The sequence below is a fragment of the Convolutriloba macropyga genome, chromosome 4 (genome assembly GCF_964194025.1).
Source record: "Convolutriloba macropyga chromosome 4, txConMacr16.3, whole genome shotgun sequence".
Classification (NCBI taxonomy): Eukaryota; Metazoa; Xenacoelomorpha; order Acoela; family Convolutidae; genus Convolutriloba; species Convolutriloba macropyga.
The window spans coordinates 27,492,750-27,509,098 of NC_134471.1; the positions used below are offsets into that span (position 1 = coordinate 27,492,750).

The following is a 16,349-nucleotide window of genomic DNA, read 5'->3' on the forward strand; positions in this document are numbered from 1 at the left end:
TCTTTTGACACTTTCTTAACAATCATGGTGCAGATGGAATTAATCCTCAACTCCAGACCAATGACTAACGTTGCTGAGCAACCTGACAACCAGGAACCTTTGACTCTAAACCAGTTTCTTATCCAGCGTCCTTTCAACAGCTTGCCACCAGGACAGTTAGGAGACCAGCAACCTGCAAGCTTGAAGACATGGAAGAACACAAAGAAGCTGATGAACCATTTATGGCGACGCTTGGTGAAAGAGTATCTGCCAACCCTTAGCCGTCGGTCAAAATGGTCATACAGCAACGATCGACCGCTGAAAGTGAGCGACATCGTTTGGGTGTTGAAAGACCAAAAACCAAGAGGTATTTGGCCACTGGGAAGAGTCATGGAGACAATGCCAGGACAAGATGGAGAAACACGAGTCGTAAATGTAAAACCAACGTACGGCACATTCGTTCGCCCCTTTTCCGGTCTAGCACGCGTTTTTTCTCCGTAGTATTTTTCTGATTTTTCTCGCTCCGGTTTTAGGCAACGTGAGTTACCCTTTTCCCACAAATTGAAGTACTGATCATATTGACATTTCAGCCTACAGTTTCAGAGCCAATTTCAAAGAAGATGACAAAAGACTTCAATCAACTGATGCCACCGAAAGCCCTTGATGCCCCTTTGTGCCCTTGCAGCATGTTGCCAATGTTATTGCAACTTTCATGATGATTCAAATAAACAGCCAAAAAAGCAATAAAAACTTTGACACTTTTGTCCAGTAACGTGAAACTTAGACATGCTCTTTTAACAAATGATTAGACTAGAGATATGTTTTAAAACATTCTTGTTCTAATTTGAATTGACCTCAAATTATCCTAGATTTCCTATTTTTTTAATTCCCACATCTGGCATCTGTGAAATTTAAGAAACTTGAGCTTCATCATAAATATTTTCACCCACTTTTTCATTGATTTTTGAACAGAGGAAAAAACGCTTAGAGTTTGCATCGAACGAAAATATGAATGAATGAATGAATTCTAAATAATTTACGATACAGGATAACTACACGTCATGTTCAATCAACTTTGCTTTATTTAGCTTTCAGTTTAGCTGCTGCCTCCTTGAACGCTTTGTCCGTTTCTTCACTCTTGCCTGAGTGTTTATTGTACTTCTCTTTCTCTTTGATCACCTCTTCAATGTTAGTGTTGAATTTCTTGGCCAGCTCCAGTGCTCTTTTCCAGCGGAAGACTTCCATGTTCATCTCAATTGCTCTCTAAAACAGTAGATTTTCATTCTGTTCATGGCATGGCCAGAACTTTGACAGTAAGTAGAATATGGGATTTTTTACTGTTCAGAACGTTTTAAGACATTTGAAATAATAAAACTCTTGGCTGGATTTGTAAAAGTGATTTGATCACTATGTGGCCGTTTTACAAAATGCTGTTGCTGTGTTTTTTATGCGATTCATGACTGTCTAACCATTTAACTGTGAACCGGCTTGTCACATCGTTTCGGTTCTAAGGTTTCACTTATACAATTTTTTAAAATTATTATTGTATGATCTTAGCAATCGGTGACTTTATCGACCAGAAAATCTCTGAATAATCGATATAGGATTTTATTTGAATTAATCGACATTTGGTCCGATTTATAGAGGAGAAAAATTATAACATTTCATTTAAAATTTATAACTGCTTACAACAGCCGAAAATTAACCTAAAACTGTTTCAACTTGTGAAAAGCTTAACTGTTGAGAGAATTCTCGCTATTTTATAACCTGAGATTCTTTTTGTGCTAAATTACGGATATTCCATAAAAGTTTGCTTTCTGGGAGTTTCTATAATGTAAAAAATTTGCATGTCAGATGATTGAACTTGCGGAAAACTAGTCGCAGAGAAAACTTAACTTTTATACTTTTCATTAATTTCTACACAGTTTGGATTTTTCATTGTGATAGTGTTAACATGTCGTTCTTTTGCCAATAGTTTCTGAAGGACAAAATGACACAGCATAAAGAGATTAATTCAGAGATTAATTTTTGTATGACTGACTTTGATCTTTTTGGAGTCCTCTGGTTTAGCAGCTGCAACAGTGGCGGGTAGGAGTCTGTCCTCTGCAGCTGAGATGAGTCCCTGGAGGAAGAACATCTCTGCCTCCTGGTTGCCACTCTTCGAGATACTCTGCAGCGCCTCCACCTACACACATAATGGCCCAAAACTTAGTATAGCATTAAGGTTTTTAATTCTTAGTCAACCGTCGGTTTTGAAACTCTTACTTCAAAAGACAAATTCATCAATTCGAATCATATTAAGGGCAAACGTCCCATTTGACATTTTATACGTCCCGTCAACATTTTAGATGGAACCCATAGCATTGGGAGTTCAATGTCACTGGATCCACTGGGGTAACATGCGGCCGACGCAAAAACATTAAATTCCGGAACTGTTAGTATGACTGACTTACCTTATCGATTTCCATAATGGATGCGTAAGCTGCTTGGGCTGCATTGAGGTTGCGTCCCTGGACAGCCATCGCAGCCAGGGATGCCCAGAGAGCACTGGCTTCCTCTGGAAACTGCTCCATAGACAACGAATTGCACAATCTGTAAAAGTTTGATGTGATAGAGATGGAATTAAACAGGTGTGACAATTGCGAAAATGGGTACTGCTTTCTTTATCATCCCTCCGGTAAGATATAACCATAATGTGATGTAATTTTTCTAATTAAAGTTTGTCAGGGACGCGTGTTTGAGTATACAATCAAATGAATTAAGTTATAATCGTAAGGTAGAGCTTGGAATGATGGCTGAGTAATAACAAGCAAAGACTCCTGTAGTATGGAATGCTTGGCCCAGTAGAGCGCCCAGAATTTAATTCAATCATTTCAGAGAATATGGGGTACAAAACTATACTCTCAATATAATTGTGTTGAGATTCAATTAATAAGCACGGAACAAAAAAGTTATAGTAGAACGAACAGCAGCAGGATTCAAATGCATGTGTTATTAGATTATTTTAAGAAACCGATCCCTAGGTTATTCTAATTTAAGAACATAGCTGACAGATTGCTAGAAAATAGCCGCAATAGCTTCGTAGACCTGCAGTCATTGAAGGCTGCGAAGTAAAATTTTGATTGAGAATCTGTATAAGTTAATGCTGCCTCTATTAGCTGCTCTCAAATAACATTAATTTAGAGTGACACAGATTCACTTGATCTTATCTCTTTGAATTAAATAAATAAAGAAATAATTTTAAACTGAGAAAGCCATTTTTGAGAGTGAGGTAAGTCACGTGTGACCAAAAATTTAATTATGCGAATGAACCAAAAATTCGCTCAACAAAGAACAAAAAATGACGTCACGCAAGCACTTCAGTTGAAATTGCATGAAAGAATGAGCAAAAAGCAGATTTGAAGTGGTTGTGACGTCATATGGCGGTAATAAAAATCTGGACGACGAAATAAAAAAATATAACCACATGCATTCCGGAATCGACTCGAAGCGTCAAACTTTCACAAATACCACAATTGAAGCTGAAGCCATTCCCTTTGTATTAAACCATTACTTCATTACCTCGCAAGGTCTCATCTAAAAATTGGTTAAATATATACAGCTAAGAGATACAGAATGCGGCAAAATTTCATATTATTGTAAACATTTGGTAACGCTAAAAAATGCCCAACATCATTAACATGGTCAAAATATTGATAGGCGCAAAAAATTGACAGCGCAATCAATTGCCAGAAAGTAATTCATAATTCGGGTCTCAAAAGATGGCGAAAACAAAAGATAGATATTTAGCTTCGAAACCAAACTAAATTTTCCAAAAAAAGAAAACTCGAAATCAAGACTCAGAAAACCACTATAATTAGTTTTCTAAGCACCGCCGTTAACACATTATTAAAATTTACTACTTCCCTGTTGGATATATGAACGACAAAACATTTCATGCTAATTCAAAAACTAAATAATCTTAGAAAAGACATAAGCAACATAGTGAAATTCTGTTGCTTATGTCTTATGACAAAAATCTAGTTTAAAAACAATACCAAGTCCAAAAAATAGCAGAAAAAAGTGATCATTCAAAATTTTGGTTAAAATTTTCAGGCAAATTCTCAGTATTGCCTTACGTTAAATGAAACAAATTGCAAACCAAAAAATGACGAAAATCTTAGAAAAAGCGGATATCAGTATTTTTTTTAACAACTGAAGATGGAAATAACGATGAAAAATGCAGGCGCTACGAAAACAATAGGTTGACAAAAACTAGAGTGTGAAAAATATGGACAACCTGTAAGAAACATCGAAAAAATTATGAATTTAAAAACGAAGAAAAACAAATGCATTTCGATATTTTGCATTCAAGACATAAAAAACACCAAGAGCTATCATAGACAAAAATCAATCCTCCTCAACAGATAAAAAAATAAAACAGAATTCAGACATGAGAAACATTAAAAATTTTTTTGCAAAAAATTGTTCAAAATTTTTTGAGACTATTTTTATGGAAAGTCTTTTACTCCATTTCAAAAAACTTAACGCGCAAAAGATCACTGGATTTTTATTGAAACATAATTAAAATTATTGACGTTTTACTAAAAGACCATTTTTCTAATAATTAAAACCAATTACAAACAAAAAATTGAGAAAGTTGGAATAAAAATACCAAAATTGGATTAGCATGTGTACAAATTTCCGAGGTAGAAAGAGGAGTTGAGTTAATGAATTACAAAAGGGAGTTGCCATGTTTGATTTTTGACAAAAAGACGGCTGAAAGATCTAAAAATGAAGATATTAATAGAAAAAGGCCAGAAAAATAATTATAAAATAAAGATATGTGCCAATTTTGAAATTGAAACGCATTTTCAGGCTCTGCAAAACACTGTGGTATCAATTTCCGAGGTTTACATTTCAAAATAACATCGAATAAAAATTATTTCAACAAAAAACTAAATTACAAGCAAAGAAACTGGGCCAGTTAGACGAAAAAACGGCTAAAAACGGTTATCTATATGTGCCATTCAGTCAAAACTTCTTTTCAAAGTCAAAAAGTCATTAACTAAACGCAGCGCATGATCAAAGATACAATTTATACAAATTAGTATACAAATTATCAACGGGAAATTGCCATATGAACTAAAATTTGAAAAAGATGGCCAATAAACCAACTAATGTTGAAAGAATTGCTCTCGAATGACAGGTGGGTGCAAAAATATTCGACTCCACCCAAAATTCGAACCATTAACCCGTTTAATATCCATGTGCACTAAAGACTGTGCTATCTGGCCCTTACTATTGCTATGCTGTAACCAACTTTATGTTAGCAACAAGAGTGAAACTAATAGGGATTACTCAAAATTGAAGAACGAAAGGGTGAAAAAGTCACTCGGGAAGTCAATGAATGTTTTAGAAGAAAACTGCATTATGTCAACCAAAAAATTTGTATAAAAAAGACCAACACGTTTACAAAAATTGCTATGAACTTTTTTCATGAGCAATTAAAATTGAAGAAGTTAATAGAAAAAAAGCCAAAAATTACCAAAAAAATCAACAAAATGTGTGCCCCTTTTGAACTTGAAACAAATTTTCAAGCTCTGCAAAACACTGGTACCATTTTCCGAGAATTGCAATTCAAGGTATCATCGAATAAAAACTTTTTTTTTACAAAAATCAAAATTGCAAGCTAAAAAATCTGGGCTACTTAGACAAAAAGACGGCTAACAAGTGTTATCTGTAGGTGCCATTCTGTCAAAATTTTTTTCTAAGTCAAAAAGTCATTCACTAAACGCAGAGCATGATAAAAAATTTTGTCTCGCCCATAACAAATGAATTTACGCGGCAGTTTTAATTACTACTGCTTTTAGGTCAAAAGGCGTTTGAATGAATAGTACTTCTGGTAAAAAAAAACTTAAGAAAACCAAAATTCCTCTTCGAGTCGTAAAAAACCAAAAGAAGGCCAATAATAGCCCCAGCTAAAAATGATGTTAAAAATAAGGTTTGATTTATTGACTTCCATAGTTTAATATTAAAGAAGTAGTTATTTTTTTAGATACGTTTCAGATTTAAAAAAGTCAAAGTCTGCAAGTAATTGCTCTATTACCCGGGTCGAGGTGTCAACGCCATTCAACGCAAAAATATACAAGATAAGCTGTGAATGCGGCAAATTTTGTAAGATGAGCGGTGAATAAGGTTAAATTACATAAATCAGGCGTTAAATGCGGTCAAAAACACCTCTGCATAATTTTACCGCTGAATTTAGTGGTGAACGTACTTAAACTCACCACTTAGAAGAAAGTGTTCAACTTATGTAAGATAAGCGGTGAATTCGACGAAATTACATAAACTCTTCGCTTAACTTAATTGTGAACTTATATATAAAACATAATATTGACCGCTTAGAAAAAAGTGTTAAATTTGTGTTTGAGAACAGCAGTGAATGCGGTGAAATTACGTAAATTTACCGCTTAAATTAGTGGTGAAATTAAAAACTCACCGATTAGAAAAATTTGTTAAGCAGTGAATGCGATGGAATTATACAAATTCACCGCTTAACTTAGTGGCAATATAACAAAAATTCACCGCTTAGAAAACGCTACGAATTGTCTTCTGTTCAACGAGGTTAAGATACTTCTATTAAAATACGAACGAAAAATTTACCCACAAATGATCGCACATCTTTTTGAAACTTTTTTGAGCGGTGAATTTATGTAATTTCACCACTAGAGTAGGCGGTGAACGCACAAAAAATCACCACATTTCACCGCATTTAACTGCTAAAATTTTTAATTTCACCACCTATCGTAAAAAAGTTCAACGCGCATCTTTTACAAAAAGTAGAGTGAATTTGATTTAAATTCAAAACCAAAACGCGAGAATTTAGTGGCGCAGTGGAAGAAGAAGTGGTTGACATGCAGTAGGTAAGAGGTTCGAATCTCTACAAGGACGGTAACTTGTAGGAAGAGGCGAAATGTGGGGATTTTTTGTAAGTTCACCACTTACTCTAGCGGTGAACTTACATAATTTCACCGCATTCACCGCATTTCACTGCAAAATTATGTACGAAATTTGTGGTGACAAAACCAACTTTTCACCGCTTTTCTTACATATTTTTCCGATTTCTTCTCGACTCGGGTAGGATGCCTAAGCAAAAATCAAGAATTTCAAGAGTTGATAGACTGACCTCTCAGCGTCTCCCCATTTGTTCCTTTTGACTAGGTCATGTAGGACAGTGGCATAGGGGGTGATACTCCTCCCAATCGTGGTTCCATCTGACTTTCTAATCTGCACCTGGTTGCCCACAAAGCCTACAGAGCAGAATGCAGAAAATTTGTTGGTTTCAAAACATAGCCCCAAGCCCAGTTCTAGTGTAAAAAAGCTGATTAATAGATATTTAAAACTTTTATATTTTACCAAAAATTCAAAATCATGATTAAGATTATAGTTATAATTCAGTATTATATTGGCAATATATTGCTTCGGTGACGTATAAGAATGAAACTGCAGTGCTTGACCATCTAGGGCACCATACGTGTTGCGAAGTTTATCAATTAGATAATAACAAGAAAATTGGTTAAAAAGTTAGGAATTCTACAAATAATGGTACCCGCCATTTTCATAGACACCCAATCCTTCGATATGAATTCCAGTGTGTAAAAAATACATATTAAATGCGTAATGTTACAGACTGGAGAAGGAATACATTGAATCTCAACCAATTAAGGTTCGTAGCAATTACTACCGGACTTCTCCCACACTTAAAAAACGGTTAAGACCTACCGACAATAGTGGGGTTTTTGCCAAATTCGGAGCTATCCACATTGAGCAGCGTGATTGGCAACAAATCCCGATCCACAAACACCACATTGGGAAAGAGAATAACTGTGAAGTGGCTATCATGCATGACTGCCAAGATGTTGGCACAGTCACACCAGGCCATGCTGGACACCATTGAGGTCAACTTCACGGCTTGCATGTTTGAGGCGGACTGGACAGAGGCGGATTTGCCTCCGGATCCGCCGGATGGTCCTCCACCTCCACCTGACGCGTGTTTGGGAACAGCCTTAAGTAAAACCTTCAATTCAAACCTGGATGAAGATTTGTCCCAATAAACATAAAAAATCATAGTTTTTAAATCGGTCTTCTTGGGGGAAAATTCATCAAAATTCCTTTGAAGGGTATGACAATTTTTGAGCTCTCATTAAACAAGAAAAGGTCGATTAGAAGACACAATTCAGGGCTTTAATTGTAACTTAATTGTGCTTGATTTAAGGTTATTTTTTGAACACATGGTGCGCGAGTTGTGGCATTTTCCCAAATTTCTCCAACAATCTGCCCGCTATTTTTTTTCCAATTTTGTCTCCAAACGTTTACACCAGCGTTTTCTCCAGATAATTAAAAAGTTTTTTGAGTTTTCTGGGTTTTCTAGGCAATTTACAGGCTGTTTTGGTATTTTCAACATTTTGAAACGTGCAAAGTCATTACTATAACTCCAGGCAAGACTTGTCCACCGGTAAAATTCTTCAGACGACCCTTACTAAAAATTACGCAAGCTTAATATTACAATAATACTGTTAGCAGGAAATTTAGATTGAATTATTCTCTAATTTAGATTTATTCTCATTGTAATTATGTAACTATGTAATTGTGGACAATTGTTTTCAACTTTTTACTAATCCTATTAACCTTGAGGTAGACATCGTTATTTTTGTCAATGTATGCCACTTGTCTCCCAGTTCCATGCTGATCCAAAGCCAGTGAAACTATTTCCTGATTCCGTCCCTGGGAAGCATCCACCAAATCCACCGACTTCTTTCCACCTCCTGGTCCGTGATCATCCGTCGATTTCAACTGATTCCACTGCGAATTGATATTATCCCAGTAATAGAACAGAATATTTTTCTCATTTTTGTAGTCTTTAATTGCTATTGTGTCATTTGCAAACGAGACTGTAGAGGGCGTTATGGTACTAGCGTTCACATTGATATTTTTGAAATCGACAGTCCCCTTCATTTGTTTTCCCGTGTCGTAAAAGTACATGTTAATTCCACGTGAATGAACTACAGCAAAGTATTTTTCACAGAGACCGATTATGGGAACGAAACTTTCGTTGAAGTTGATTTGGTGATCCTTGACCCCAAGAGCTTGCACGTTGAATATGTAGATGAAAGACATGGTTACAACTATCAAGTGGTTGTAGCCTAAAGCAGCGTTTATGATTCTGTCGTTGAGATCTTTTCGTGTCTGCGTTCCGTGGATGACGTCTATTATTGTCAGCTCCTTCGGACCTACAGAAATATAGATTTAAGTATTATTATTCTTAGAAAAGCCCAATTTTTGTAATTTAGTTTTTTTCTCATTTCAGAGGCATAACACAACAAACTTCCAGCTTTGATCGCACACAAAATGTGTCCTAAAATTCAAACCCTAATTTAGACCTTAACTTTCAACCTTCTAGAAATGAATTATAAATATTTTGTCTCCGAAGAAAATTTTTTGAAAACTGCAATATCAATATCAAAAATTCATTTAGCAAGTAAGCTCAAAATAGATCTCGAAATCAAGTAGGAGTGAACATTGAAAACTGTTTGTAAAAAACGATGAAACATAATAAAACAGAAATCAAGTTAATGATTGTGAACAAAAAATCAGTATAGAGACAGAGAAGTTTTGCTTAAACACATTTTTCTCACTCTAACTAAAAGTTGAAGCGAAAAAGTTTTACGCAGCAAAACCAGTGGTATTTCTGCTCCGCCCCTGTTTTGGCAAGACTAAAATTACTACTCAAGTTTGAATTCAAATACAATCCAATTTGGTGGGGAAGTCCCAAAAACATCCGAGAAACAAAGTAAAACTAAACTTAGGTTCCAGTCGACTATTCACCAAAATAAGTAAACTATTTATTCCATTATTCCCTGGAATCGACACAACAGAGGGAAGAAAAATTAAAAGTTTCCGCAGAAAAATATCTAAAACTGTTAAAAAAATAATAATTTCTCTATAATTTAATTTTTTAAAATTTAAATCCTCTGACATTTAATTTAATGATTAAGATGGTAAAAGTTTCTGGGCAAAAAGGTACGTTACTTAAGTCAACAAAAATGGTTTTTAGGTTAGTTGAACGTTTTTTTTTTCAAAGGTGCCTGATTTGATTATTTGAGGTCACTAGGGTCACAAAAAAGTTCAATAAATTCTTTTGCAAACTACAAGTCAAACATCTATGATTCCAACGATCAAAAAGATATCGCGACATTCAAAGTGTTAAAAAACATGTCAGGCATTGCTCGGGCGCAATTTTGTGGTTATATCATTTTACTTCTGTTTTTATCAAAAACAAAAAAAGTCTTTACAATGTTTAAATTTTTCTTTTTCTCATTTTTCAGATTTTTACATTATTTAATCAAGATAACAAAAAAATTTTGGAAATCGTGACAATATGTTCTCAAAAGCAAGAAAACAATTAAATTTTCTTGGTTACTTTTGGTTTCCATAGTGATGCAATCTTCTCATACTGTCAATTCAGTAATTTTGACACTCATGCATAGTTTTGTTGATATACTTTAAAATAGAAAGCTTATCAGCTTTTTTCTGAATTTTGCATATGGTATTCCAGCTCGTAATGACCCCGGTAAAGTATATAATTTATTAAAGTTCTCTGATAACTAAAGAATAGTTTATTAGTCTCATACTGACGAAAACGAAACAGAGATAACCTTTTCAATGACATTGGCAGGTTCATATTGTATTACCATAAAGTTGAAAAAAATATTTTCCTCAAAAATGTGTTTTAAAGGTGGTTATTATACGTCCTTATTAGTCCTTTTTTCAGTAGTAAAATTGTTTTATTATTGGTGAAACAGATTTTTTGGGATGGACGTTTCACTTGCGCATTTCCCTATCTTCCTAGCTGTCTTTAATGTCAGACGAATTGTCAGAAAAAAATGTCAAGTTTGCATACATTGGAGAAATACGAGACAAACGCTTTAAAACCTTTAATATTATGTATTTTGCTAGTTTCGGTAATTTATTTCCGAAACCATATGCGATCAGCTTATATGCGATTATAACTGTTTTTATGTGCGACTATAATATTAATTTGTTCAAATCTAATATGATAACATTGATAGTACCTGATATGATGGCTTCGTAGTTCTTCCACTGGTATTTTTTGTCCACAATGTTTCCAAATACCACATGACCCAGAGCAGTGGCCCCGGCTATCTGGGTGGAGTCATTGGACCACGCCACGTTGAAAACACTCCCCATCTCCCGTTTCTCAAGCGACAGAGAGGGTCCGTTTTTATCACACAATCTGAAAAACTAATTTTGAAAAAATGCCGCCAGATGCTGCATTAGGTCGCGTACAATGTAGTCGATTTCTGATTTACATTATTATACTTCTTGATCATTGCTTTATGCTAATCATAATTAATTCAGGACTTACACCGCTCATCTTTTACTAATACATTGTTAGCCATAGATTACCTACAAGATTTTTTTGCAGAGGAAAATAACGAAAAACGCTCTCTTACTAACGATAATTGTGGAAAATGATAATTCAAGCACATTTTTATGTGTCTTAATGGTCTTTTGATGGTTCCATCTGCTCATGTAGCAAACAAGCAACAAAGTAAGATAAAGATTATTTATTTTGATATAAAATATTGCGGTTGCGGAAATAAACCCCCACGGAAATAAACCCCCACGGAAATAAACCCCACGGAAATAAACCCCCACTTTACTATCAAAGAGCTGGGCATTTAGCGCGTTTGGCCATGCCTCGTGGGCCATGGCCATGCCTCAGCGGCCCGTGGGACTTGATATGAAACTATCACAACCGAACAAATTATCACGACCGAATTTCAATTTTAAAATGGGGGTTTATTTCCGTGGGGGTTTATTTCCGTGGGGGTTTATTTCCTACCTAGAGATAAGTGGGGTTTTTTTTCCGTGGGGGTTTATTTCCTAGACCCAAAATATTGTACTGGAGAAATAGAATGTGTATATTAAGAAGACTTGTAAACGTTAACCGACTGGTTGTGAAAGTAATTTACTTGACGATTTAGAAAAAAGATGCGACAAACAAACAAATTGAGTTGTTGACTTGAGGGTAACTTAAACAAAAAAGCAAAAAATTGAAAGCTAAGCATTTTAACCTTAGAGTGTTGTAGGATCCGACAGCAAACATGGTTCCGTCTGGAGACCAGGCTAGACTAGTGACAGGGTGGTCATGGTTCTGAGGAGAACTGGAGAACAGATTACGACCGTAGTTATCCCACACCTTGTACTTCCTGTCCTCTCCTCCAGAAATTATCAAGTTGTTCATTGGGTTCCAATCAACCTGCAAAATCAAACCAAAATTGAGGTTGCTTTTCTATATTTTGCTTCTGAACAGTTCCTTTAGTATCAGCCTACGATTGAACTGGGAGAACTTTCCCTCTTAGTACTGAATTACAAGTTTTAGAACTTAGATTTGGAGTTAAAACGAGCTAAAAATGATTGAGACGTTTGCCCTTCTCTTAATAATTTTACTGCAACCAGTGAAAATAAAGTAAATCTTTATGCTGAAAGAAAAATGATGACACATGTGTTTGGGAGTGCTCATAGTAGGAGAATCTACTAATCGGGGTGGAGGGGGTGGAGGTGATACAAAACGCGAAGATCCCAACCAAAAATAATCTGCGCAGCTATGATTCTAGTTACCTTCAAAATGAGTGCTTCATGTGCCTTCCACCTAACAGGTGCTGTTGATGGTTTAGTAGAGGCAATCACCAGCTCCTTGTTCTGAGAGTAGACAAACTGCTGACTCTGTTCCTGCTCATTCGAACTACCCCATGCGAATGTGTACACTGGAAAGTTCAACTGCAGTTTGCTACGAAGCATGCCAGATTTGCTCCAGATCTTGATCTCACCGTCTTCGCCACACGTACCTGGATAAAAAATAGATGTTAAATTTGAAACTAGAATAGTGTAGAGTGTAGTTAGAGTATGAACAAATTGATTGATTTTTAGTTAACCGGGATTTCTATATGGATACTATCGATTATGGCATGATACATATTTTAAACCAGAGGGGAGTAATTGCGAAAGACTATTCACGCTATTTTTTAGATAAACGCAAAAAATATATTGGCGAGGTCTCTCTCTTTAAACGATCAAAAGTTTTTTGTGAGTCCAGAAAGCTGCTCAACTATAGTATTACAAAATTTGTCACAGAATTCATTTTATCAAGTGAAAGTTTACAGGTACAAGTTTTTCAGTAAACAAAATTTTGATCACCGACCAAGGACTTTGTCCATTACGAATTAGAAATTGAAGTGTCAGTATGTTTTCAAAAAAACTCCGTTAATGGAAATTGGGAACAAATTATTTGAAGTTCTGTATTTCAATTATTAATTTGCTTGTTTACCTAATTAAGCGATTAAATTAAGGCAGTGCATTGTGCCCCGCAATGTTCTTTTGAATAATGGCCAATAATACTAAAACTTGAAAACTAAGTCTCGACCTCATAAAACGCTATTTTTATTAAGATTACAATTTTGTGGCCGAATTAGAAAAACAATTTAACCAAATGTTACATATCCTGCGCAATAATGAACCAGAAAAGGCAAGAAATGACAAAGATGAATATTGGTCAAAAACAAAATTATCATCTTCTGATAGAAAAGAAAAACGCATTTTATGTGATGCTTTATGAAGCGTTGGGTGCTTCAAAATCGAGTGACAAATTCTATCTGTTAAGTTGGAAACGATTTGAAAAAGATCACTATTACTTGAGAATTTGGGCTATCTCTACAAAACCCAATATTCCTCAGATATGGACTGAGGGCACCAAAACTCATGTATACTTCGCTTTCTAATATAGCTATAAGCGCACTGAGAGGGGTGCTGAAACTTGCTTACAAATGCCAAAAAAATTTGAATTAATTTTCTGGAAAAGTAATTTCCGACTACGTTCATCTGCTGTCATGCCTCCCAATTAGTCATTCATCTTCAGTCATTCATCTACATGAAATCAGTCAAGTATTTGGAACGAAAATGAACGCTTTGAGCACAGTCGGTTGACATTGATGTTTTTGCATTCTTTCTAGACAGCGCTTACACAGGCTGATTTCTTTTCTCTGCATCGTATCTTTAGCCTATTATTGGACTTGATCTAACTTTTATTGAGCGAATTATTTGACTGTTTTGACTTTTTTCTTTGATTATCATCGATGGAGAGCATGGATGCAATCAGCAGTAGCAAAGGGCAGAGTATCGTGAGTACAATTGAAAACGATAAGGTAAATGATCTAACAAAAGAAGTTTGGAGCCTCCGCAAAACCGTAGTAGAACAACAGAAACAAATTGATGCGCTGAAAGATATACAAGGAAATATAAACGACTGCCTCAGGGCTCAAGAACGCTATACGAGGAAAGATAGTGTACTAATAATAAACCCCCCTTTTGACGCCAGAACAGCTAAAGATGTTACGAGTGAGACGCTAGTTTTTTTTGAAAAATTGTTGCAAATCAAGCTAGCCTATTGTGATATAAAAGCATGCCATATCGTACCAGGAACCTTGTAAGGTAACCCAATGCCTACAGTGATTTGCAAGTTTCTATACTTTGCGGATAAAAACTTGATCTGGACAAAAAAACGAAAATTACGAAATGTGAAAAACAATATCAACGGACTGAATATCTACATAAACGAACCATTGCCTGAGTTCGAAGCACTAATAAAGCAAGAGGCGAGCAAACGAAACTTTATTACGCCTAATCATAATTGTACGGTCTCTGTTATGGTGAATGATGACAAATCGGACAAAACAAAGTTTGTTAGAGTAAATGAAATTGAGGATTTGGACAAACTGATCCCGGTTAAACGAAAACGACCATTCGAAAACACCTTCTCAGCAAATGATCGCAAGATGCCTGATGCTAAACGGTCAAACAACCAAGCAAACTAAATTTTCACTGCTCTCAACTCACTATGGAAGTAAATAACTGACTGTGACTGAGTCTTTTCTGTGAAGTAATTTAATTCTTTTTGTTGCTTTAGCTAAATTAAGTATCTTGTTTCTAGCGGATAATAACTCTTTCAACTAAGACTTAAAAATCTAGGTTAAAAACTAGTAGTTACTTTTAAAAATATTGTCATATGTTTGCGTTTTCGGCTCCAACCTGTGACTTCCGCGGGAAACCTGAACCTGTTCTGTGATTTTCGCATGCCAGGTTTTGGTGTTTGGAGCTGATTATTATTTTTACACTACCGTCCCTTGGCTTTTTGAACTGACACTCTGTGATTTCCGCGGAGTCCGTTGAAATTGTCAAATATAGTATTGGTTGAAAGAAAAAACAGTAAAGGTTAGTGCCAACATGATGTAACATAAACCTTTTTTTCTCTCTTTTTTATTTTTTCTTTTTTTTTGGGTAAATCCCGTATCTTTTAATTTTTTCTCTCTCCCTCATATGTGAAGAGCCGCAGAAACCAAATGTAATTTAGGCTATTGTTATGTGTGCGGGGGATCGATTTGGCCTGTGTATCCGCTTTTTATGAGAAAAAACTGATGTTCAACAGAGACACAAACGACGCTTGCGTTACAAAAAATTCATTGATTTTGCTGCAAAACATGAGATCACTGCCGCGAAACTTTGACGAGTTTAATGTTTACTTGAATACCATGGAATTGAAACCTGACTTGATTTGCATTACAGAAACTTGGTTTTCAGAACAGAATTCGTGTGAAATTTTTAAATTGGATGGTTACCATCCCCTTTGAGTAGCTTCAAGAAAAAAACGAGGGGGAGGCGTAGGTCTTTATGCGAAAGAAACCTTTTGTTACCGAGTGGAAAAGAAACTAACAACAAACAATCTGTAGATCATTAGTGTTTCGGTGCAACTGAAAAAATGGAAACTTTTAATTTCATGTGTATACATTCCACCTAACGCCACAACTTTTGAGACTTTCGAGATACTAGATCAATATCTCGATGAACTCGTTGTTCCACCAGAAACTCATCAGATTATTTGTGGTGATTTTAATGTTAATATGATTCAAAATGGAATTAAGCAAAAGCGTTTGAGAATCCTAATGAACGGAAACAACTTAGATATTCCAAAACTTTTAACACCAACTAGGGAAACCGTTTCTTCAAACTCATGGCTGGACATCTTTTTTTCCAACATTCCATTGAAAATAAAAGTGGACCAATCGGATGTTTCAGATCATCACACTGTACTAGCAACTTTTAACACAAATTTTAATGATAACTGCAAAGAATCAAATACTTTTACGAGAAATTGGAAAGCATTAGAGAATGAAAATGTGCTCAAAGAGGCCCAATATTTTTTAGGAGAAAAACTAAAAAGTCTCTGCAGCCCCATGAAAACAATTGATAAA

At 35.4% G+C, this 16,349-nt stretch overlaps 1 protein-coding gene across 1 annotated transcript in view; it reads right to left on the reverse strand.

Annotated features, from left to right (window-relative positions):
• Positions 1-986: 986 nt before the first annotated feature.
• LOC142337569 (intraflagellar transport protein 80 homolog) overlaps positions 987-16,349 on the reverse strand; it is a 55,586-nt gene continuing 40,223 nt past the window's right edge. Inside the window, exons 4-12 of the mRNA XM_075386897.1 lie at positions 12,667-12,893; positions 12,120-12,304; positions 11,094-11,275; positions 8,650-9,251; positions 7,744-8,026; positions 7,148-7,271; positions 2,433-2,571; positions 2,021-2,164; positions 987-1,242 (exon numbers count right to left, since the gene is read on the reverse strand). Coding sequence (XP_075243012.1) covers positions 1,060-1,242; positions 2,021-2,164; positions 2,433-2,571; positions 7,148-7,271; positions 7,744-8,026; positions 8,650-9,251; positions 11,094-11,275; positions 12,120-12,304; positions 12,667-12,893 — 2,069 coding nt within the window. The 3' untranslated portion in view covers positions 987-1,059. The remainder of the gene's footprint in view (positions 1,243-2,020; positions 2,165-2,432; positions 2,572-7,147; positions 7,272-7,743; positions 8,027-8,649; positions 9,252-11,093; positions 11,276-12,119; positions 12,305-12,666; positions 12,894-16,349) is intronic.